General features: G+C 47.2%; 1 protein-coding gene across 3 annotated transcripts; it reads left to right on the plus strand.

Annotated features, from left to right (window-relative positions):
• Positions 1-23,702, plus strand: CCDC22 (CCC complex scaffolding subunit CCDC22). Of its 3 annotated transcripts, none has more exons than XM_083421046.1 (18): positions 1-134; positions 3,192-3,272; positions 4,842-5,019; positions 7,772-7,904; positions 7,990-8,096; positions 9,020-9,104; positions 12,713-12,882; positions 14,461-14,667; positions 14,884-14,940; positions 16,181-16,300; positions 16,660-16,779; positions 17,265-17,381; positions 17,473-17,574; positions 18,235-18,342; positions 21,771-21,866; positions 21,980-22,039; positions 22,139-22,213; positions 23,254-23,702. In XM_083421046.1, exons 2-18 carry the CDS (start codon positions 3,223-3,225, stop codon positions 23,365-23,367), a joined length of 1,899 nt encoding a protein of 632 aa, XP_083277172.1. In that variant the 5' UTR covers positions 1-134; positions 3,192-3,222; the 3' UTR covers positions 23,368-23,702. The 3 variants fall into 3 exon arrangements, with proteins under 3 accessions (XP_083277172.1, XP_083277173.1, XP_083277174.1); XM_083421047.1 differs by having other exon boundaries at positions 125-1,763; XM_083421048.1 differs by lacking the exon at positions 1-134 and adding an exon at positions 485-534.
• Positions 23,703-23,754: the final 52 nt, after the last annotated feature.

The raw sequence follows: 23,754 nt of genomic DNA on the forward strand, positions 1-23,754 counted from the left end.
GGGCGGAGAAGAGCCTCCTGGACCACAAATCCCAGCATGCTGCGCGCGGGGAGACCCGGCACTACATTTCCCGCCTTCCCCTCGGGCGGGCCCCGTGACCCAGGCGCCGGGCCCAGCTGAGAGCAGAGGGAGCGGTGAGTGCTGCTGCTGCCGCCGCCCGACTGCGGGCTTCCTGGCTGGCTGGCTGGCTTCGTCCCTCCGGCTGCCTCTTCCCCTCGGCCCCGGGGTCCCGCTGCTGCTCCTGCCGCCGCCCCCACCTGGGCAGCCCCGCGGCCCCTTCCTCCCGCGGGCTCGGCCAGGACAGGCGGGCTCTTCCCGGGCGCCCCTCGCCGAAGGAGGGCTGCCGGGGGCGCCCGGGCCAAGGCCTGATCCGAGCGGGAGGCAGCGGCGCTCCCGAAGGCCGGCTGCCGGAGACCGAGGGGGCGGGAGGGGCTCGGGTTTCCCCCAGTGGGCGCCCGGTTGGCCACCGTGAGAACGGGGCGCTGCGGGGCCCCCCTTTGGCCTGATCCAGCGAGACTCTTCTCGGGTTCAAGGGTAGGAAAGGGGCACGTGCCAAAATTCGTCCTCTCAAACCACTTGGCTTTCCATGGCTTTTATCGCGCGTCGGCGAGGGGGGGGGCGTGTGTTGAGGATATGGACATATTGCCGGGGTGCAACCAGAGAGCAATGATAACGTGCGGAGCGGAGCAGCTGTTGACTCTCCTGCTTCTTCCCGAGGCCTCTTGCTGATCTTTGTCTTTCTTGTGCTCTGGAAGGAAGCTGAGCTTCAGTCGTTTGCCCCTCAGCTGACAGAGGAGAAGCAGGGCGGGTGGCAGCGCCCGTGGAAGCTGCCGTGGTGACAAGCTCTCCTGCAGCATCAGTACTGCTAGGTTTACTATGTTGCTGCCTAACGGCAGCCCCACACACCTTCTGTGTGTCTTACAGCATGGCTACAGTTGTGAAGTTAAAGTTTACTCTGTGTTGTCCCACGTGTTCCAAAAACAGGTAATCCCTTCAGTTGCTGTGCCTCAAACCAAGAACCCCAGAAGAGCCTGGCTGGTTCAGGGCAATGGCCCGTCTGATCCTGCGTCCTCTTCTCAAAGTGGCCTGCTTATGGGACGCCTGCACAACCAGAGTGCAGCAGTATTCTCCCCATACGCAACTGGCATTTAGAGGCATATTGTCTCCAGCAGTGGTGGCAGAATAACAGCAATTGTGGCTGGTGGCCATTGATAGGCTTCTCCTCCTCCAAAAGGGGAAAAGCAGAATGAGGGCATCTATACTGTATTGCAAGTTGTTCACAGGCATTGCCCACTTTGGCCTGTACATCCTCCTGATGCCTTCAGGCACCCATTGTAGTGACCTCCACATGTGGGACTCCCAGCTCCAGCCAGTATGGCCAGTGGTCAGGGACGATGCGAGTTGTAACTCAACAATACGTGGTGTTGCCCCTGCTTTAGAAAACCAGAGCCACTGGAATAGGGGGATCCTGCCACAAACCACAGCCTTGGTTGCTAGTATTCTGATGTGGTATTTGTGTTATTCACATCGCCTTAGAATTTGACTCCCTCCATCCACCCCACACCCAGCTGGTGATAGAAATAAAAATATGACTAGAAGGAGGCAAGAGAGAGGCTTTTGAAATCATGAATGGTGTAGCAAGAAAGGTGTTTCTTCTCCCAGGTTCGTCTTCTCTCAGAACACTAGAACTTGAGAGCGGCATAGGAGACATGATAGCAAAAGGGAACTTTCTGCTACAGAGGCCGGACACCTTTGAATAGCAGGTACTAGTGAGGAACAACGAGGAGTGCCTGTTGCTTTGCTCTTTTCCTTTCTAAAATTTATTAGAAATGCATAAAATGACTACATACAAATGCAATAAAACCGAGAATACAGTACAAAGCAGTACATAATGTAACAATAGCAGTTCCAAAGCAGCTCAAAAAACCAGCCACAATCTGTTGATTAAAACCTGAGGAAATAAAATAGGTTTTTAACTACCTGCGTATATTATATGAAGCTGGTGCCAGGCAAATGTTATTTTAGGTAAAGGTAAAGGGACCCCTGACCATTAGGTCCAGTCATGGCCGACTCTGGGGTTGTGGCGCTCATCTTGCTTTATTGGCTGAGGGAGCCAGCGTACAGCTTCTAGGTCATGTGGCCAGCATAACTAAGCCGCTTCTGGCGAACCAGAGCAGCACACGGAAACGCCATTTACCTTCCCACTGGAGTGGTAGCTATTTATCTACTTGCACATTGACATGCTTTGAAACGGCTAGGTGGGCAGGAGCTGGGACCGAGCAATGGGAGCTCACCCTGTCACTGGGATTCGAACTGCCGACCTTCTGATCAGCAAGTCCTAGGCTCTGTAGTTTAACCCACAGTGCCACCTGCGTCCCTACCATGTTATTTTACATGGTCTTACATTGGCAGGCCATATAGGTTCTCTCCAAGAGTTTTGTGAGGCTGGTGGGAGAGCTTTACTTTCTTTTCCCTTTACATATAAAAAAAAGGATACCAGGTTTCAGCAAAGGTATTTTCCTTTATAACCCCATTTGCAACTCTTCTAAGCCCAGTTAGTTGTCCTGAACTAGCTGTATCCCAAATCATTGAACCACATCTCAAGGGGTAGCTGTTGCCTTCCTGGTTGGCTGGTGAGTTTCCCAGAAAAAATTGTCTGTCCCCCTTGGGGGGAAATTGCCCTCTGTGGCCCCTGGCTAGGAATGTCCTTTGTGCTCTTCATATGGAGAGCTGCGCTTTGTTCTGGTCTTCACCTCTACTATAGACTTGGTTGCCTGTGGCAAGAATTGCCTCCAGGCAATAGAACAATGAAATCTTTTAAAGCAGAAAATCTTTCAATTGTGCCTACCCCCTTTCACACTATTGTAAACCACTTAGAGGCTATTCTAGTTAAGCAGCATGCAAATTGTTTAAATAAGTAAGTAAAACGTGGGCAGGCAGGTATGTATGAGATATATTTGTAGGCAACTTACATTTTGAGAGATTATTCACAAGATTGGCCTAACCGGCAAACAGGAGTAAAGTTGCAGAAAGAGGGGGTTAATATTCCAGCCTGTTGTAGAGGAAAAAGGTGAAGATGAATTTGTCCCAATGTCGTCATGGAACTTGCTGCTTGTAGGTACCCCAGCTTAAGCCCTGCTGCTATAAGCATCCAGATTATTGGTTGTTGTAATGCTTCTTCTTTTGCACAGGGTTTCCTGTATCCATAGATGTATTGGCATCATGGAAGAGGTGGACAAGATCCTCATACATTCCCTTCGCTTCTCTGGGACGTAAGGCCATCTTTATGCTGCCTGTACTTCTTCATAGTAGTGGGTGGGTGTGGTGAGAAGTCAGGTGCTCTGGTGCGTGGTGTCCATAGGAAATCATGGGTTTGGCGGACAAAGACAGAAAAGGGTTTGGAAGCATGCCTTCATGCAGGATTTGACGCAGGGGTGTAGGGTGGCTGGCTGCTGTCTCCTGTGGGATTTCACAGGCCTGGAGCCTAAAAAGCTGAAGTCAGTTTCTAGAAATTCAGAATACTTTTCCTGGTGTGAACTCTAATAAAGCAAAGGCTGTGGTCCAGGGAATGGGGTTTCACAGGAGAGCTAATAGACCCAGAAGCTCATGCCAGGGCTTTCTCTTAGGCCAGGCAAGAAATTAATTGGGGTTAAAAACTTACGGCTTTTGCTGTGTTCCATTGGCTCTTTGTTTTTGCTTGGGGAATCATGCTTTCTTGCCGATGCTTTGGCTCCAGCTGGGTGTTTCATGGCTTCTCAGAGCTTCGTGGGAGCAAGCAATTGGCAGTTGCCTAGTGACCAAGGTTGGATTAATCAATGGTATTGCAGAAGCTCATAGGTGGCTCTGTGACTCCCTTTGAACAGCAGTAATAATGTCCATGTGTATTATTATTATTTATTTAATTTGTTCACCACTCTTCATCCACAGATCCCAGGGTAGTTCACAGCATAACATTACAATAGAAAAACCACAAACTACATATTGGAATTAGAACAAGAACAAACCAATAACCCCCCCCCCAACAACAACACATTTAAAAGGGCATTTAAAAGGCCTGGTTGATGAGGAACGTTTTCTCCTGGAGGCTAAAGGTATATAATGAAGGTGCAGCCAAACCTCCCTAGGGAGAGCATTCCACAAATGCAGAGGAGGCCCGTTCTCATGTTGCCACCCTCCAGACGTCTGACGGAGGAGGCACACAAAGAAGGGCCTCAGAAGATGATGTAAGGGACCAGGTAGGTTCATATGTAGAGAGGCAGTCCTTAAGGGATTGCTCACTGGGGCAAGACAGTCTGAGCTTATTGCACCAATTGTTGCCCAAGTGCACTGGCTGCCAGGGAGTTTCTGAGCCCAACATCTACATGAAGCTGCTGAGTGGGGTCATCTAGGAGGCTTATATTCCCCGTGTGCTGTAGCCTTAGCCACCACTCCTACACCAACTCTTCTCTGAAGAGGCTCTTGGCAGTACAGGTAGTCAGTTGTCTTCTTGCAGTTCAGGGCCCTGGGAAATTATTATTATTAATAATATTATTAATATTATTACATTTTGTTGTTCTATCTTGCCCAAAGTGACTTACAACCAATGAAACAAACAAACACCCCAGTTTAGATACATTCAAACCAAGGAGCCTGTATCCCATGTCCCCACAAGCTGCTTATTGGACAGGTGGTACAATGGCAGCAGAGGACAAATTGCAAAAAAGTATGGCAGTTGGCAAGCCATTCCCACGTTCTTCCATCCTACTGAATGGATCGGAAGATGTAGGTAGGCTCTTCTGTTGCAGTAAAGGAAAATGGTCAGTGCAGGGGACTCTAATCCCTGTGTCCTTCTCCCCTTCCAGGGATATCCCAGAGGAAGTGCAGAGCATCCGGGAGTTTACCACCGAGTTGATAGTTGAATCTGTGGTGCGATGTCTTCGTGTCATCAATCCTTCTGTGGGGTCAAGTCTCTGCCACGTCCTGCCTCCAGGGATGTCTGCTCGCTTCCGAATTGGCATGAGCCTAGCGCAAGCTTGCCAGGTAACTACAACTAAACCAGGGTGTGGATGCATTGAACAAAGCAGGCTCTTCATCTCTGAAAGTTTGTGCAGTGGTAGATAGTCTCTCATTAAGTGCCATGAGTTCTGGGCTTGAAGGTGTTGTGAGAAATCTGGTGTAGTATAGAATTTTGTTTGCTGGAAAAGCAAGCTTCTAGGTCTCAGGGTGGAAAGCCATGGGCCACTTTTGTTAAAGGATCCAGAAGTGGCTGGTCCGTGACCTCCAGTTGTGTTTTCCTGCCCTATCCAAAAAAAATTCTGGCACTCAAGCAAGAAACCTAGATTGTGTTCACAGCAGACAGTTGTGCAGTTGACAAAAGGTTTTTGTTTTGTTTTTTAGCAACATTAAATTATCTTCTCCTCACATAAATATAGCCCATGCCACTATGGTGCCTCTGTCCACCTCAGAGAAGTTATTGGAGAAATGCTAGCAAGACTGTGTACTTGAATAATAGCCCAAATTCTGTGACAAGAAAAGCAGAGATGTTTTACTAAATTTGCATAATTATTACATTTTCAAGTTGCCTTTTCTAACTATTGTGTTTAATTTATTCTGCCTTTGCTCATCTTTGTGGCCAGGAGCTAAACAAGGCTCAGAAGCTCAATCCCCTCTGGCTTTAGAAATTTCTGATGGCCTTGAACATTCACATTTTTAATAGCCATAAGGGCTAGAAACTTGCAACAACAACAGCAAAATGCAGAGAATCCAAGGGCAGAACTAAACATGACAAGTAGTAGACACCATTCTTTTCATATTTCTCATGATCCTGCCATTTCTCTCTGTTGCCAGCTCACTTCTGGTATCTGTGCTGGAAAGAGGGAGAAGTAGCTGGAGCAAATGACTATAGCGAAAGGTTTTCAGCTCTCCTTTTACTATTAAATAAAAATGCATTTCTGTTACGTGAGCAAGTAAGTGAATAATGGCTGGTCTGCATTGTTGCTTAAGGACATGCAGAATATCCCCTGTCTCCCTCCTGCTTTCTGTAGAGAAAGTCTGTAATATCCTCACTTTGACTTCTCTGAGTGGGGTTTTCCAAGGTGGGATGTTATTGGGCACCTCCATCCCCATCCCAGACATGGAAAATGTGGGCTTGTCTTGCAGGGTTGCTGTAGGGGTTAAAACAAAAATTGGGTTTGAATACTTCAAAGCACCACATAAATGCTACGTTAGGAAGCCACTTGAGCATACTTCAGGCCAATTAGTTTGCTTCACAGTATCAAATGGTGGTGCTTATGCCAAACCTCCTTGTACATAGATAACTAGCATGCCAGGGAGAAGGGTCAACTTGGCTTTCTCCCAGAGGTGTTGTTTCATTTGTATGTGTAAAATAAACTTCCAGACAGACAGTGCTCGCCCATCCCTTGCAAACCATGTTACCGTTATGGCTGTTGCTCTGAGGTCATAGGATATGTTGCAAGGGGAGGGGAGGACACTGGGTGTTGGGAAAGAGCAGAGGAAGGGAAAGTCAGCTGACACTGAGAGAGGAGGAGGGAGAAGCTGAGGGAGCATAGCTGTCAACTTTCAGATTTGAAAATAAGGATCAGCAGCCTCACCTGTCCCGGGGACAGTCTATGAGATATCTAACAATCCGGGATAGCAGCGGGAAGCAGCAGGAAACAGTGCTGAAATAAGGGAATTTCCCGCAAAAAAAGGGAAGGTTGATATCTATGGAGGGGGCGGGGAGCAGAGAAGGAAGCAGAGGAAGAGTTGGCAATTTCTGTGCCAAAACCAGGCCTAAACCCCATTTGAAATGGATATAGAAAATCAGTTCCTTCCAAAAGTGCCTGGATCTGGTCTGCGACCACTCGCTCTAGAACCTTGCCCAGGAAATGGAGATTAGCCAGTAGTTAGTTAGGTTTTCCGAATCCAGGGAAGGTTTCTTAAGGAGTGGTTTTACCACTGCCTCCTTCAAACAGGCAGGGACCTCCCCCTCTTGTAAAGAGGCATTGATCACCTCCCTGGCCCAGCCAGCTGTTCCCTCCCTGATGGTTTTTATCAGCCAAGAGGGGCAAGGGTCTAGAGCGCAAGTGGTCACCCTGACTGATCTGAGCACTTATTTCACAAATAGGGCACCATGACACTTTCTCCTTTACCCATTGCTACCCACCAAAGTTCAGATAGTGGGGAGAGACTTAGCAAGGTCTCAGGCTGACTGCTGAGTTCTGGCAGGCTTTTGTGGAACCTGAGCCCCCCCCCCCCCCCCAGCCATGCAGAGCTTTGTCAGTCAGCTAGCAAGTCGCGAGAGACAACAGGCAGGATGGCCACATGGCCACCAGGTGTTTGAGTTTTGGGTTGTGTGTGTGTCTGCTTTTTCTTTTCTTAATAGTTCTCATTGAAAATTGGTTATGTTAACTGCTAGAAATATTTTTAATATCCATGGGACTCAGCGAGCAATTGCCAAGTTGTCCTTCATCATCCATTGTTGAGAAGTAGTTGCATGGCATTACAGTTCACAAATGGCTTGATTTCGCAGGACTGGCCTTCCATGGTCCTATCCTGGACTGTGTTAGCCAGGCGGCCTCTTGAGAGTTCTCATGTGAGCACAAGCACCTTGGACTGTTGCACCAAGGAAGCAGGGCTCCTGGTCCTTTGAGCCAGCTTGGAACACCTTTATTTTAGATGCTCCACCTCTCTTTGAACCAGGCACCAAAGAGCCTCACTCCTCGCCTTTACCCAGCAGGCCACTCCCACTCGGCCCCACTGTGGGACTGACATGTTACTTTCCATCATTTAGGACCTGGGATATCAAGGGGAAGTTGGCTATCAGACCTTCTTGTACAGCAATGAGCCCGAAATCCGACGCCTCCTGCTCTTCCTGGTAGAGAAGCTCCCACGCGATTCCTCGGAGGACGCCAACCAGCCTGTGGGTATGGAGGAAACTGGGCAAAGACAGGTCCCGGGCACAGGGAGGCCAAGTGGTGGCAACTTCTCTAACCTGCTGTGTCCTTGCAGGCAAATCAACGACACTTCACAGAGCCATTGCTGCTGCCATCAAAGAGCAACTGGCGGTCCCCTGGGTGCCCCCTGCCTGCCGTACCCCCCGCTTGCAGCTCTTACAGGTGTGCTTCCTCACCCCTCTTATTAGGCTTATGGCCCCACTCCCCGGGTTCATGGCTTCATAAGCAAGATCTGTTGCTGAAATTTTATTTCTAAGACTGCTGACTTCCTTAAAAATGAAAGCCTTTCCAGTCCCCATGTTGTGGAGAAATGCAGAAAACCTTTGCAAAAGGTCATTTTGGATTTTGGGTGCATATGACTATCTAGGGTCTGGTCTGCACTGTTGGGGCTTTTTTCCTTGCCGATAGATTTTTTCATAATCCGCAGAAACCCAAATACTGACTTCTAAGGGACGCGGATGGCGCTGTGGTCTAAACCACTGAGCCTAGGGCTTGCTGATCAGAAGGTTGGTGGTTTGAATCCACACAACGGGGAGAGCTCCCATTGTTTGGTCCCTGCTGCTGCCCACCTAGCAGTTCAAAAGCACATCAAGTGCAAGTAGATAAATAGGTATCGCTCTGGCGGGAAGGTAAACGGTGTTTCTGTGCGCTGCTCTGGTTCGCCAGAAGCGGCTTAGTCATGCTGGCCACATGACCCGGAAGCTGTCTGCGGACAAACACCGGCTCCCTTGGCCTATAGAGCGAGATGAGCACCGCAACCCCAGAGTTGTCCGCGACTGGACCTAACGGTCAGGGGTACCTTTACCTTTGCCTTTAAACAAACCATGCAGAAATATGTAAATCAATCAAATTTCTATGCATCCATTGGTATATCTTAAACAAGATATTGCTGTATTTTTCTTGTTGAGCATGTAAACTCCTTGAGCAAGTAATTCATTTTATAACCCCACTCCTTGCCACCTGTTTTATATTTCTCTTTCCAGAACCTGTAAGCCCAGAATCTATTTCCGCTTACAGTGTTTCTTATCTTTCAGTGGGCTGAATGCTGATTCAGACTCTCTCCCCTCCCCCCTTATCCTTGCTAGGGTTCTTGCCTACTGAAGCGATTCCAAGCTCAACCCTTGGTCCTGCCTCGAGAGTCGGACCCCTTTTTGGGGAAGGTGCCCTCAGGTGAGTTTTGCCCTGTAGCTGGGGGCGGGGGGGAATAAGTAAAATGGAGGGCATGGAATGGCAGGTTTTTCCCGTTCTCCATTTGTTTATTTCCCTCCCACTCATGTAAGGTTGCAATCATGTAAGCAAAGCCAGCATAAATTTGGGGCCCACTTAGTTCCTGCATGGAACCCCTCTTGATATGTCTAGACTTGTACGGCATTGTTTTCTTGCAACAAGTCTCTGCCCTTCCCCTCAGATCCCCTTTGATTAGAAAAGAAGAGGGTTTTCCAGAGTGCTGAGAGTCCCCCCAAGTTAGGGGAGGCCCTTTTTTTAGCTTGTAGCTACCCAAAGGGCTCCTCTTGCATCCTGCCATTCATGGCTGGGTAGATGGTGCCACCAGCAGTATGTCCTTGGTGGATCTTTGGCAATTGCATTCTGGGAGCATGTGCGTACGTGGGATTGTGAATAATAATGATAATGATGATGATTTTATTATTTATACCCCACCCATCTGGCTGGGTTTCTCCAGCCACTTTTGAAAGAAATGCCATGCCAATTTCCAGTATTTGTTCATGCAATCGGCTTCCCCACCCATGGTTGTCTGGCCAACTGAAAATCAGAGCCCAAAAAACATTTACTTGTTTTTCTTCTACTTCTTCATTGTATTTATTTTATTTTGCAACACAAACACACATAACACTAAAGAAAAGGAAAAAGGAAACTTAAAAAGGAAATACAAAAACCAGTACAAACCAAATAATGAACATATAACCATATTTCAGTTCTTCTTTTCTTCTAGTTGACTTCCTTCATCCTCAGCACGGTTCTACTTTCATATTTAGTTAACTGTTTCCTTCTCACTTCATCCCCCCCCCCTTTTCTTTCTATTTTAAGCTTTCACACCATAATTAGTTTTGTAAAAGTTAATCAAAACAAGTCCAGGTATTAATCTGTATTTTCCCTTCTTTTTGGAATTTTTGTTTAGACTGACCCCTATTTGCATCTCTCATTCTAGCCAACGTAATGTAATAATAGAGAATAATAGAGAAATTAATAGAGGAAGGAAAAACAATAGAAGAACCCAAAGAAATTTGTGAAAAATTTGCAAACTATTATAGGAAACTATATCAAGAAGAGATGGAAAAATACTTAGCACAGAACAGACTTCCAATGATAGCTTGTGGAAAAATTAAGCAATTAAACTTACCAATAACGATGATGGAGGTGCAACAATCAATTTCAAAAGCAAAGACAGGAAAATCTCCAGGTACGGACGGCCTGTTGGCAGCATACTATAAGAAATTAGAAGATACACAGTCAGAACCAATGAAAACAGTCATGAATTAAAAGAAGGAAGAATACCAAAATCATGGGAAGAAGCGTACAAAAAAAATATATAGAAAGGACCCTCAAATTTGGAAAAGTGGCAGGATTTAAATTAAATTAAAAAAAATAGCAACTTATTTAAGGATAATTATATAAATATCTGGAAAGAAATTAAAAGGGATCTAAAGATTTGGAACAAGCTAAAATTATCATTCTGTGTAGGAAATCAGTAGTGAAAATGAATGTGCTCCCTAAAATCATGTTTTTATTTCAAATGATACCAATTATTGGAGAAGTAGGATGTTTTTATTGGAGAGGTAGGATGGCAAGAGATTTATCAAGATTTATTTGGCAGTATAAAAAACCAAGAATTAAACAAAAAATATTAATAGATAATAAAAATAGAGGCGGATTGGCACTACTTGATCTAAATTTGTATTATGTTTTGGCCTGTCTAAACTGGTTAAAAGAATGGATGATATTTCAAAATGTAGACTTATTGGACTTAGAAGGGTTCGACAGCCATTAAGGGTGGCATGCCTACCTAGGACATGAAAAGGTGAAAGTCCACAGAGGATTTCTTAATCATATTATAAGAAAGTTGATATATAGAGTATGGGGAAATTATAAAGAGTTATTAGAACCCAAAACGCCCTGGTGGCTCTCACCTTTAGAGGTGATGGCAGTGAAAAGGAAAAATAAGGAATCGAACTGGGCCACGTATAAGGATTTATTTGAAGAAAAAGGTAACAAATTGAAATTGAAAAATTATGAGGAAATAAAGCATTGCCTGACAGGGTGGATTCAGTACCACCAACTAAATACAGTGGTACCTCGGGTTACATAAGCTTCAGGTTACATACGCTTCAGGTTACAGACTCCGCTAACCCAGAAATAGTGCTTCAGGTTAAGAACTTTGCTTTAGGATGAGAACAGAAATCGTGCCCTGGCGGCACGGCAGCAGCAGGAGGCCCCATTAGCTAAAGTGGTGCTTCAGGTTAAGAACAGTTTCAGGTTAAGAACGGACCTCCGGAATGAATTAAGTACTTAACCCGGGGTACCACTGTAAGGTGTTCAAAGCAGATTTAAAAAAAGGTTTTGCAAGTGAAATTTCAATATTAGATAAAGAATTATTACAAAATAAGACAAAGGCAATTTCTAAAATGCATGGAATCTTATTGGAATGGGAGGTTAAGGATGAATAAGTAAAAGAGGTAATGATCAAACGGGCTGCAGATATAGGTAAACCTATTCAATTATCATCATGGGAAAAATTATGGAAGGAGAGTTGGAGATTCACAGCTTGCGAGGTGATAAAGGAAAACTTGTTAAAGATGTTTTACATATGGTATTTAACACCAAGCAAAATATACAAAATGTATAAAACAAAATTAAAAAAGTGTTGGAGGTGCAACCAAGTAGAGGGGACGCTACTACATATGTGGTCATGTGACAAAATTAAGGGCTTCTTATTGGGTATACTAGATTCAGCTATCACTAGTGAAACAAGAAAATATTCCGTTACACAACAGTGGCAGCGAGAACCCTAATTGCAAAAAAATTGGAAAAATGAGACAGCACCAACAAAAAAAGAATGGCAAGAAAAATTATTTGATTACATTGAGTTGGCTAGAATGACAGATGCAATTAGGGGTCTGTCTAAACCAAAAAACATTTTATCCCTAGAATCCTGAGAGTATGTTCTGCTGAGTCCAGTGGTCCTTAGTCCCAAGTTAGTGCACATAGGATTACAGTGTAAAGGACTGTGAACGCCCTATAAACCTCTGGGGACCCTTGAAAAACCCTTTAAAAAACCAGCAGCACTTACCAGACTGGCATGAATGGTGACAGTGGTGGCTCTCAGTCTTCGACAACACTGAAGGATTATGTGGAAACAGCAAGGCAGGTAGACCAGTCCCCCAAAGTGCTTGGCTGTGGGGCAGATTTACTTGCCTCTGGTGGTATTTTGCTCTTTTCAGGCTGTTTTTGCCCTTTTTGCAGTTTAAATTGATTTTTTAAATTATTTCCCAGCACCACATGTATATGTGGTCATGCGTGAGTTGAATGCATGTAGGTGGGGAAACACCTGTAAATTCCTTTCTCTATAAACACGTAATTTTTGGTCCAATTCGCCATTTCTGAATGAGGAACTTGGAGCAGGCTGCTGAGTGCAGGACTTGCAGGCCTCCTCCTGGGTTAAGAAAGGGGAAGAAAGTTGGCTCAACTTGATTGACCCCAAGGCAGGGGCTGGGGCTAACCAGTGTGTGTCAGTGTAACTGGCCTCATCCTCTTCTCCCTAGAAAGGAAAGAGTTCTTTGTCAAGTTCCTGCCCCCCGTGTCAGCCCAGCTGTCCCGACCTGCATCCTTGATGCCATCCCTGTTGGAGCTTAATATGGCTGAGCTGAGCACGGCCCAAGACTGGGAGAACGAGTGGAAGAGCCAAGGCCTTGGATCACGCATGACTCCGGAGGTGGGCACAATGGGTGGCACTCGGCCTCTTTATCCTGACTCGGTGGCTGGTGGCAGCAGCATGGCCATGATAGTTTGCATTGGCTGCCCTCTAAGGAAGGGTAGTGCCCTGTGTTGTGCAGGGTGTGGGTGAGGCCAGAAAAATTGTGACTTGCCTAAGACCACCTTAGTGATTCATGGAAGAAATGCATCTGAACCAGGAACTACAGGTGTGCAGCTCATTCTCTCTGCTATTACATGGTAGTCGTTGTAGCACTCTAAAGTCACACCAGAAGTGGGCTCCTCTGTCTGAGTTTCCTTTCTTCCATTATGTATGGGTTGTCTTTTGTTCCCTCTCTGACATCCACATCTCTTGAGAGGAGAGGAGAAACTGTGTCTAGAGAAGTCAAGGTACCTTCCCTTTAGATCAGGGAGGGCCTTCCAGGTGTGTCTGGACAGCAGCTCCCATCATCCCTGATCATTGGCCAGGTTGGCTAGGGTTGATGGGAGTTAGAGTCCTGCTCTGGTAGGCAGGGGCAAGCAAATAGGAGAACTACGACACATAAGCACACACACTCCAATTCAGTCCAGTCCTGCTGCTCTGCACTTTTGGGACTTGGGAGGAGCTGTGCTCCCTCTTTACCCTTTAGCTATTGATGGAATATTTTTTCACCTTCCTGCTTACCCTGCTTGCCTCTTGAGCACACCTCAAAGGAGCTGCAATAGCCCGACCCAACACTCATCTCCACTCAGCAGAACATGCCCACAGTGAGGCGCTGAAGAGAGTGGTTTGTGGAATGATCTGAAGGCCACAGGGATGGGTGGAGCCCTGGTTTTCCAAATGGCAAGAAGGAGATGCTACTTCTTGGTTGGCCTACAGCAGGTCTGGAGTTCTCCGGGGAGGTCTGTCTAGGATACGACATACAAAACCAGAGCCACTTTTTAGTAAGACACCAGAGCAAGAGGCTCAGGGAAACTGCTGCAGGTCTGGCAGTCCTCCTCTCACGTCAGCTCCATTGCAAAAGGGGATATTCTGCAACCCAATTTCCAAAATGAATGCAAAACATTTTAGAAAAAATATATAACGGTGAGCACTTGCAGAAAGTGCAGTGGTAGATCTTGTGTGCCTGCCCTCTACGTTAGATATTTTTTTCCTCCTCCTCCTTTTAGTCCAGGAATTTCTGGTCATTATAGAAGAGAGATTTCTGAGTGCTCTCCCAGCTAGGAGAAATGGATCTTCCCTTAGGTTGAGAGAACTTTAGAGATCCCACCCCTGACTTCAGACAAGAAGGGAAGTAGCAATCTTATCTCTTCCTGCCTCCACCGCACACTCAGATAATTGTCCTTCCACGAGGTCCTTCACAATGTGTGGAATGCCTTCCTGGATGCCTGAGTTTTCTGAGAGGACCATCCGCATTCCAAAGTCTGGATCTTACTAGAGGTGTTACGGTTTGGCCTTGGTAGAGGGGAATAGAATCCGCTCGCCCTGATCCCAGCTGAGGTGGCTTGTGTTCCCAAGATTATTTGCTTGCCACTCCCCACCCAGTCTCCAGTCTGCACTGCCAAACCCCGCCCCTTATTTCCCTTTGCCCCCCCTCAGGAATACCACCAATGGAAGCGTCAGCGGCTGCAGCGGCGCCTCCTGGACCAGTTCCGGCAGGCCTCTCCTCGTGCTGGGCCTGCCCACCAGCGAACAGCCCAGGACCTGATTCGGCTCCTGGGTGCTTTTGGTGATGGCCGTGAGCATGCTGGGGCTCTGGCCAAGGGCTCTCGCTTCACCCACACTCAGCACTTGGCCTATAAGCAGGTATGAAGGGGGTTGGGGAGGGCCTAGAATGGGGGGTGGGGTGGGCTTAAGGCACAACAACAACGTTTTTTTGGATCAAAGTGATTTGAGTTATTCAGCAGCACCAGCTAAAGAATCTCATTTGTTGAGGTAGGTTGGGGAGCAAGCAAGGAGGGGTGGAGCATGCAGGGGAAGAGGTGATGGCCTATGATTACTCTCGGTTTGGTCTCCCAACAGGAGGCAGAATCGCCAGTGCAAGTGGAAACGCTGCCAATGTCCCGGACATCAGAACAGGTAAACCAAAGAGGGGGGGGGGGGCTCTAGTGAGAGCCAGTTCTGTTTGCCTAAAGGCAAGAGCCCAGATGGGGAAGGGGGTTGTGGCTAAAAAATATTGGGGCATGCTTTATGCCATCTCATTCTGCTTTTTGAATTAATAAAAACTGCATGTATGTGCCCACAGGCAAGGGGGCACATGGGAGGTGATGGTCTCTTAGGTATATTGAGTCTTAAGCTGCTTTGGGGTTTTATTACCATCGCCTTGAATTGTGCTGCAGAGAGAACAGGAAGTCAGTGCAGATGTTGGGGATCCTCATGTCACATATTGTCAGCAGCTTGCAATTGGTGGCAGGAGCTGTTGAAATAACTTGGTGAACACATCAAAGAATCTTCTTTTAAAAATAATAGGACCCAGATTTCCTCTTAGAATCTTCTCTTCTCTTCTTGAATTCTTATAATTCTGATACTCTGGGAAGAGCGGCAGCTTTACAAATCCTTTGCAAATAAAAGGACTTGAAACATTTGTCTGCCCCCTTTTTCCAGACATTCATCTTTGCAAGAATAACTTCTTTAAGATCTTCACACCACAGCTGATCATTCCTCAGCATTTGTTTACATCTTGTCAGCAGGGGTGCCTTTTTACTTTAATCCAAATTGTCCAAATTTGGATTTGGGGGGTGGGGGTGGGATCTGCAACGAAATGCAGCTGTTTACCATGGAAGACTCATGATGGGTTTTTGGAGCCAGAGCGCTGCTTCTTTGACCGCTATGCTAAGATCTTCGCCTCCACCAGCCACTTGTTTCGGCATTAACAGGCTTCCATGGGGTCACGCACCTCCATTACAAGAGGACAACTTGCCTGTCACCCCCTTTTCCCCCACGGTGGGCTCTGTGGTGGGTTGTTGTGGTTTTACATGGAGGAAAAACCATGTGTGTTTTGTCTCAATGCCTTTTGTTGTGCATGTGTGTTTTCTAATTGTTGTGTGAATATCTTTTATTCACACATCTTCACCCAGAATAGTGGCAATTTTTGGAACAGGGAACTGGATATTCCAAAAAGCCTGCCATATACTTTTGATGAAGGGTGGTTAAGGAATTTCAAGTAATAACAAAAAGAAATTATACTTGTAATAAGAGATGGGTTGAGCTGTAGTTTTGCATAAACGCAGGGTTTATTAAGACAGGATTCCAGCTCTGATTCCTCAAGCATCACTCCCCCCCCCCCCACTTACCTTCTCCTCACCCCCTTTCCACCCAGGACTTACGGGAACGCCAAGCAACAGAACTGGAAGCTTTGGAAGGTGAACTGGGCCATCTCATGGAGCAGATTGAGGCTCTTGAAGGCCAGATCGCCACACTGGGGTTGACTCTCACACAGGTGAGAAGAATCAGTTGGGGGATGGCAGCACCACTGTCTGGCTGAGCCCCACCAGCTAAAGGGCCTCTAGGACCTCCTTCTGGCTCTCAGCAGCACTTGCAGCACCTCTGGCAGAGGAAAAGCTGAAGGACTCCCAAGGCCCTGATGGGGCATGGTCTCCAGAATGAGCTGCCTAAAGGTTTGTGGTTGGCAGAGTGGGAGAAATATAGCCCTAGCCCATGGGGCAGATCTCCCGAGGAAGCCCCTCTGAAGCAAGTGGGGGCTGTGCAAGGACACCACGGTGTTCGTGGGTGCCTGCCCCCTCCCCCATTTGGGCTTCACCTTGGGTCAGTCCTGAGGGGGATCCATTTCTTCTTCAGGTGGAAGGGGAGGTGCGGCAGCGGCAGCTGGGAGTGACAGAGCGGGACCAGGTGCTGCGAGTGAAGGGCTGTGCTGTACAGCTACTTCCCGATGCAGAGAACAACATGGCTAAGCTGCAGGTAATGGGCCAGGCAAGAGGAGGGCAGAAGCCCCTCTTTCCCTTGTTGGGAGTGGAGCAGCCAGGAATGAGGAGGCTGCAGAGGGTGGGGGTGCTGGCTGGAGTTTCCATGGGCACCATTGAGAAAGGTTTTAGAAACCTACAGGTGGTTCAGTGGCAGGATGCTTGGTAAAGGGGAGACAACAGATGGATGTGGACATGGGTGGAGGAGGCTGTAGTTGTAAGTGGAAGCAGGGAAGAGGAACACCCTGAATCCGCCTTTGGAGGGAGCTTTTATTAAGCACCGTTGTCCACCACCCACTTGTGCACCCATCTTATCAGATGTCCTCAGTGGGATTGGAGCAGTAGGGGAAGGAGGAAGGGGTTTGGTGCATGTGGGTGTACAGGGTCTCACCTGCTATCTCCAAAAATGGCATAGAAGACCACATAGCAGATGAGAGAGCCCAGGAGGCTTAGAATCTCAGGTTCACTTTTGATCTCCTGCAGGTGGTGGTGGAGAGCAGCGCACAGCGGGTCATCCAGCTGGCCGCCCAGTGGGAGAAGCACCGGGTGCCTCTGATCCAGGAGCTCCGGGAGCTCAAGGCCCTCCATGACTCCAAGGAGGTGACGCAAGCGGAAGGGTGCGAGGAGTCCTTCAAGGGTTGGGAGGGAGCCTGGGCAGCCGTGACACTCTCTTGTCTGTTCCTCTTTGCAGCTGGAATCATCACAGCGCCTGTCAGAGATCAGGGAGCTGCATGAGCGGATCCGATCAGCCGCGGATGAAGCAAAGCGCAAGGATGATCTCTACAAACAGCTGGTTAGCGACGTGTCTTAGGGTGGTGGTTTGGGGTGCAGGGCTCCTGGCAAAAATGCACAAGGTGATTTATGGTCCATTGCTTCTTGTGCAGTGAATATTCCACAGAGAATGAATAATGAGAATCCTTTCCCCACTCCACATTTTACTGTTACTCTGTAATTGGGATATAGTTGCTAACTTTAAATGGGTGACAGTATCTCAGAAAAATGCTTACAACCACCAGTACTGCTGAGAGGACTCGCCTGTTTCATAAGTCAGTTTGTTAACTTATACTAGTTACAATTCCACCTGGTCTCATTGAACAGGTGAACCTGTGTCCAGGCTACATCACATTATGGAACGCTCCCTCATGAAAAAAACAAAACAGAATCCTGCCCATTGAAGACTAGCATGCCTGAGGGAACTAGGCTGGCATTCCCCCTTGCATGTTAGCTTTCTTTGTGCAGGGATTTGTTGTGCGAATGGTGTAGTCCAGGGATTTGTTGGTCATGGTGTAGTCCAGACACGTTTGCCACCTCAAGTGAGTCCTGGGTCTCTGCACAGTGGGATGGGGCTCAGGGGTAGAAACTCCTTAGTCTCTTCCAGGAGCCCCTGTACCATTTGCACATCCGTCTGCTTGTTGTAACCCAGTCCCATTCCTGCTTTCCACTCTGTCTCCAGCTTATGGAGCTAGAATCCCTTCCCAAGGATGTCTCTCGCTCTGCCTATACCCAGCGCATCCTAGAAATTGTCGGCAATATTCGTAAGCAGAAGGAGGAGATCACAAAGGTAAAACAATGGGCACCTGTGAAGTTCTTTCTCAAGCCTTGTCTTGCGTCACTGTACACAGGTGAGAGCCCTGTGTGATGAGCCCATGGCAGAAAGCTGGTGGGGAAGACTGAACATTTCAGGGGTCCTTGCATATTAAAAGCAGCGGTGACATTATCTGCACATACATAACATTTAATGTCAAGGAAAAAGTTGTCCTAACCTGGTTTGAATGTGCAAATAGTGATGAGTAGTGAGCTTTCACGTTTTGCCTCATATGCAGTACTTTTCCATGATGGATCCTCACACTTTTAAGCTCAGAGTCAACAAGCTGAGATAGCTCAGTTGGTAGAGCAGAGCCTTCCAAACTTTTTCATGTTGGTGACACACTTTTTAGACATGCATCATTTCACAACACAGTATCAGTTTTACTAGCAAGCAGGAGGTTAAACTAACCCCTCATAAGATTGTTTGCACAACACACCTCACACTGCAGCTGACACACTAATGTCACAACCACAGTTTGGAAAGCTCTGCAGGAGAACTTGAGACTCTTAATCTCAGGGTTGTGGGTTCAAGCCCTAGGCAAAAGCGTCCTGCATGGCAGAGGGTTGGACTAGATGACCATCACCTCTACAATTTGCTGATTCTATGTGATGCATATAAAATATAGCCATTTTTTAAAAAAATAGCCTCCAAAATAAAGCTTCTGTCTTTGCCACTAGGAGGGAAAATGTTATATTCTAGTTGTAACTGTGAGCCACAGGAAATGACAAAAACATTTCCTCCTGCCCAGTTCCTACCTCAGAGGTGGGATGAGGCTCTCTAGAGCAGGGGTCAGCAAACTTTTTCAGCAGGGGGCCAGTCCAATGTCCCTCAGAACTTGTGGAGGGCCAGACTATATTTTGGGGGGCAAATGATGCAAGAGCCCCATGAGCCCCAGTGGCTGCTTACCTGTCTTGCGAGCAGCAGGGACTGGCGGTGGTGGCAGAGGGATGATGAGCGGCACGCGAAGGGCTCCGGAGAGGGGCTGCTTAAAATGGGGGCCGCTCAAATGCCACTGCTGCTGCTGGCACCAACAAAGCCCAGCCCCCTTCCTCTCTAGGCAGGGCGAGGAGAAGCCAGGAGGAGGGAGGGAGGCGGTGCCGGCACCACCACCATGTGAGGGAGAGGGAAAGCATGTGTGCACACTGGCGATCCTTGCAGCGATTCCCAGACCGTCTGCGGGCCAGATCCAGAAGGCAATTGGGCCTGATCTGGCCCACGGGCCTTGGTTTACCTACCCATGCTCTAGAGTTACACACTGTTGTAGCCCTTACTAGCACTTGTGATTTTGAACCGATTTTGTGTTTATAACTTCCAATGCAAAGCCTAGAGCACTTTCACCATAGAAGTATCAAAGGGCAGAGCGTTTGCTGTTCCGAATCCATAGGTGGATACAGTGGATGTCTCCCCCTACTTCAGATCTGGACTATGTATCACTCTAGACTTTTTCTATCACTTTGGTTCTCACAAACTCCCCTTGGCACTATATAACACAGGGTTGGTACCCTGTGTGGAGGGTGTTCAGGAGACAGTTTTCAACCAAGATGCAGAACATACACTGGGAGGGGAGCGGCCAGGGAAGAGTGTGTAGCTTTCCAAGCAGGGGGTTGTGCCTTTTCAGGGAGCAATTTTTTGGAAGTGTGGTGTACCTCTGACTGAGCATTCTGTATGGCAACAACTGTGGCCTCCTCTGCTTCCTCAGCTCCCTCTGCCCTTGATGGAGAGGCTATAGCACAACGAGAGTCAGTCTGCACAGCAGGATTTACAATCTTGGCACAGTAGTAAAGGGTTTTTTGCACCCACTTCCTGCACATTTAACTATGCTGATGTGCCTAACTGATCAACATATTAGGAAGCTGCTTTATAATCTCTTCCTCCGCCACTTTCTCCTTCAGGAATAATACCTATTGGATGTCGTTGGAAAGTGCATTAAACCAATGGTGATAGATTTAGTAGCTTTAAAAAATCTTCAGCCTGTTTTTTCTTTGAATTGACTTTTAAAAATACATAGGGTGTACTGTTGGTCACCCCTAGGGTTAAGCTACATGACGGCAGATTCATCTGTTGAAATGAAGTACTGCCACAATTTACCAGGCATGCAAGGGGTGGGGGTGGGGTTTGAACAGCATAAAGGCCATGCAGGTGAGGGGGGTGAATCCTCCCACCCCCTTGGGTAGTCTCCTCTCAGCTTCTTCCTATCCTGGCACTTTTTTCGCAGCTAGGCTCCAATTTCAAAAATGGCTGAGAGGGAAAACACTTGAGCCGAGCTATAGGGAAGGAAGCGCTGAGCAGAATGGGCTGGGTGTTTGCAGTCCTCACATGGCTGTGCCTTTGGCTGCTAAAACTGGGCTACCCGCTCCTGGTTTGATACATACTTGGAGCAGTTCCAAGTTTCAGATGCATGGATCTGCAACTTTAACATGCACATAACCCCTCCCTGCAATAAATCTCCACCTACAACAGACAGACCCAAGAAAACAGACAGACCCCTGGCACTTCAGATGTGAGAAAGTATGTCTGTTCTGCCTCCATCCATCTGTTAACATTTTTCATTTCTGTCCAGAACTTTTGAATGAGAGTCCTATATTGGATATACTGTAAGTTTTAATTTTATCTGTTGAGTGTGTGTTTTCTTATTAAAGATATTTGTAAAGCATTCTGGGGGTTTTGTATAAGGGGTGGTAATGTAAGTTGGATGGATGGATATACACACTTCATACTCTTTTGTACGTACGAAAGGAACTTACAGACATACAAAAATCTACACCCAAACATTCTCTCCCATGCAGATAATAGAGATAAGAAATGCACACTTGCTAAGAACCAGGCTGGGCACATTCCCCCTCTTTCACACTACTATTCTTCATTCTCAGGCTGATTTAAACCCAGTTGTAAACTGCCCTGTGCTCCTTTGATGTAGGGCAGTACACGAAATGAAATGAATTAAAAGTATTTAAAATAAAACAAAAGCGGGTGGGTGGGTGGGTTGCCAGTTTAACAAGAAACTAAGCAGAGTCCCCCTGAGATTGCTGAATAAATGGAAGCTGCCTTAAAGATTTAAAAAGGATGCCACTACTGCCTTTAATTCATACTAAGACAAGGGACCCTTGCACTCCCATGGGGCCTGCAAACTCTCATAGCCGACATGCATGTGTCTGATCATGCGAAGATGGCGCCCCTCAGCAGCATTTCCCTGTGCCAGGGATGATCCTGTCATGCAGGCAACCAGCAGGAGCCCAGCTATGGTGACCACAAGTACTATCCCTCACCCCAGGACAGAACCAGCTGTTAGTTTACAGCCTGTTGTTGTTACCACTGTTGTTATCTGTCTTTGTTCCCGAGTTTGAGTTTTCAACCTATTAACAGTCTCCATTTTCTAATGCCTGCTATTTGTGCTTCTCAAGATCTTGTCAGATACCAAGGAGCTCCAGAAGGAGATCAATGGCCTCACTGGGAAGGTAGACCGGACCTTTGCTGTCACTGATGAGCTGGTTTTTAAGGTGAAGGCAAGGGATCAGATTCTGGGGGGTGGGGAGATGGAGAGCAGCGCTTTGACTGACCTTCCAGTTGCTAACTTTTCCATCCCTCCCTTCTGCATTCTTTCTTTCTGCAGGATGCCAAACGCGACGAGGCTGTGAGGAAGGCATATAAATATTTGGCAGCACTGCACGAGGTAAGCCTCAGCAGTAATATATTAATTCATCTATAGATATAGAGCTGCAGTTAGAGCTACATCCCTTTCCAGCTGACTCTGACTCTTCCTCTTCCTTAGAACTGCAGTCAACTGATTCAGACTATTGAGGACACCGGCACCATCCTGAGGGAGATCCGGGACTTAGAGGAGCAGGTGAGGCCTGCCAGAAAGTGGGTGGAAACAGTAACATTACTCTCTTGCAGTAATCTGAACTTCTGTGTGGAGGAATTTTTTTCAGAAATTAGGATACCAGGAAATATCTTTTAACAACTCCCTCTTTAGAAATAAAAATGCAGCTGCCAAACATGGACCCCTGTCCCTCTGTTCTAGCTTCCAGTCATGCTTTCTCTCCTGCTTCCTTACCACCACCCCTGTGCCGAAAGCTTGCAGATTCTGCCATCTGTACACATCAAAGTCCTTTTGATTTTTTAAAATTAATTTTTAAACTTGGGGGTTCTGGTCTCACTCGCTCAGAAGTTGAGATTTCAGTCTAGAAAGAGGGACATTCCACGCCTGCTCTGCCTATATCCTCCCGCCTGTTGTCTGCCGCTTCTGCTCTTTTGGATGAGGCTGCCCCTTGATTCTCAGCCCTCATTATGGACTCTGTCCGTTGTGATTCTGTAGACTCACCATGCACCTCAGATATTTTTTTTACTTCCAGATTAACAAAAAAAGCATGACTCTTGCTGTTGAGGTTGCAAGCAGGAAGTGTGGGTGCCTGAACATACTTCCTGTGGACAGGATGTGGGACCTCAGTGGCCTCCAAATCTGTGTCTTTCTCCCCCTTTCCCATGATGAGTAGGAATAGAATTACGATCCCAGGAGTTGAACCTGAGCCCTCCTGCATCTTGCCAATCCCACCTGCCACTCGCACGATGTTCCTTCCTAGATTAATGCTGCAGTCTTATTCACATGATATGCACGAGGTGTGGTAGGTGGGGGGTTGTTTTAAGCATTACCAGATTTAGCAGGCAAACTTGGTTCAGCACTCAAGCAGAAATAAGTGGTGTTGGGTTTTTTAAAGATCCCCTTAACACTTGCTTTATTTATTTTAAAATATTTATAGGCTTCCATTCTGAATGCAACTCTTACATGGCTGCTTACATAACACAACTGGGATACCATCATAAAACAATAGTTCTCCCTGCTGAACACTGCTACCCATTCATAAAATAAAATGTCTCTTTTCCCAGATTGAGAGTGAAACCAGCAAGAAAACCCTGAGCAATTTGGAGAGGATTCTCAGTGACTACCGGGCCATGAAGCAGGAAAACGCAGCACTGCTTAGCCGTACCCGAGAGACGTGAAGCCCCCTTCCCAGTGCACAGCTACAGGGGGCTGGTGGGGTACCTGGCCTCTTTTTAAGTCAAGACTGCTGTGCCTCTATCAAGGGACGGGGCACGGGGAGTATGAGCAGGGCTCCTCCTTCCAGGCTCTCTCTGCATTGTAAGTTGCCTAAAACCAAGCCAGCGTGCGGCACATTTTGAGGTGGAGGGTGGGATTGGTCCCTAGTGCCATTTTTCTGACATAGATTGTATATTGGAGAAGTAGATGTGGGGAGTTTCCTCCATTTATTATTTCCAAGCAAACCTCCTATCATCTCTTCTCAAAAACCAATAAAATCTCTTCTTTTTGCAGCGTACTTGTGCTGGCTGCGTGTGCAGTAACATGGGGGGGGGGGTTACAGGGGAGGC

Source organism: Podarcis tiliguerta (assembly GCF_965153285.1).
Source record: "Podarcis tiliguerta genome assembly, chromosome: 17".
Taxonomy (NCBI): Eukaryota; Metazoa; Chordata; class Lepidosauria; order Squamata; family Lacertidae; genus Podarcis; species Podarcis tiliguerta.

Coding starts and splice junctions, on each gene's coding strand:
- CCDC22 (XM_083421046.1), top strand. CDS start 3,223: ATGGAAGAGGTGGACAAGATCCTCATACATTCCCTTCGCTTCTCTGGG. Junction 22,040..22,138: donor ATTTGGCAGCACTGCACGAG/GTAAGCCTCAGC, acceptor CCTCTTCCTTAG/AACTGCAGTCAACTGATTCA. Junction 22,214..23,253: donor TCCGGGACTTAGAGGAGCAG/GTGAGGCCTGCC, acceptor CTCTTTTCCCAG/ATTGAGAGTGAAACCAGCAA.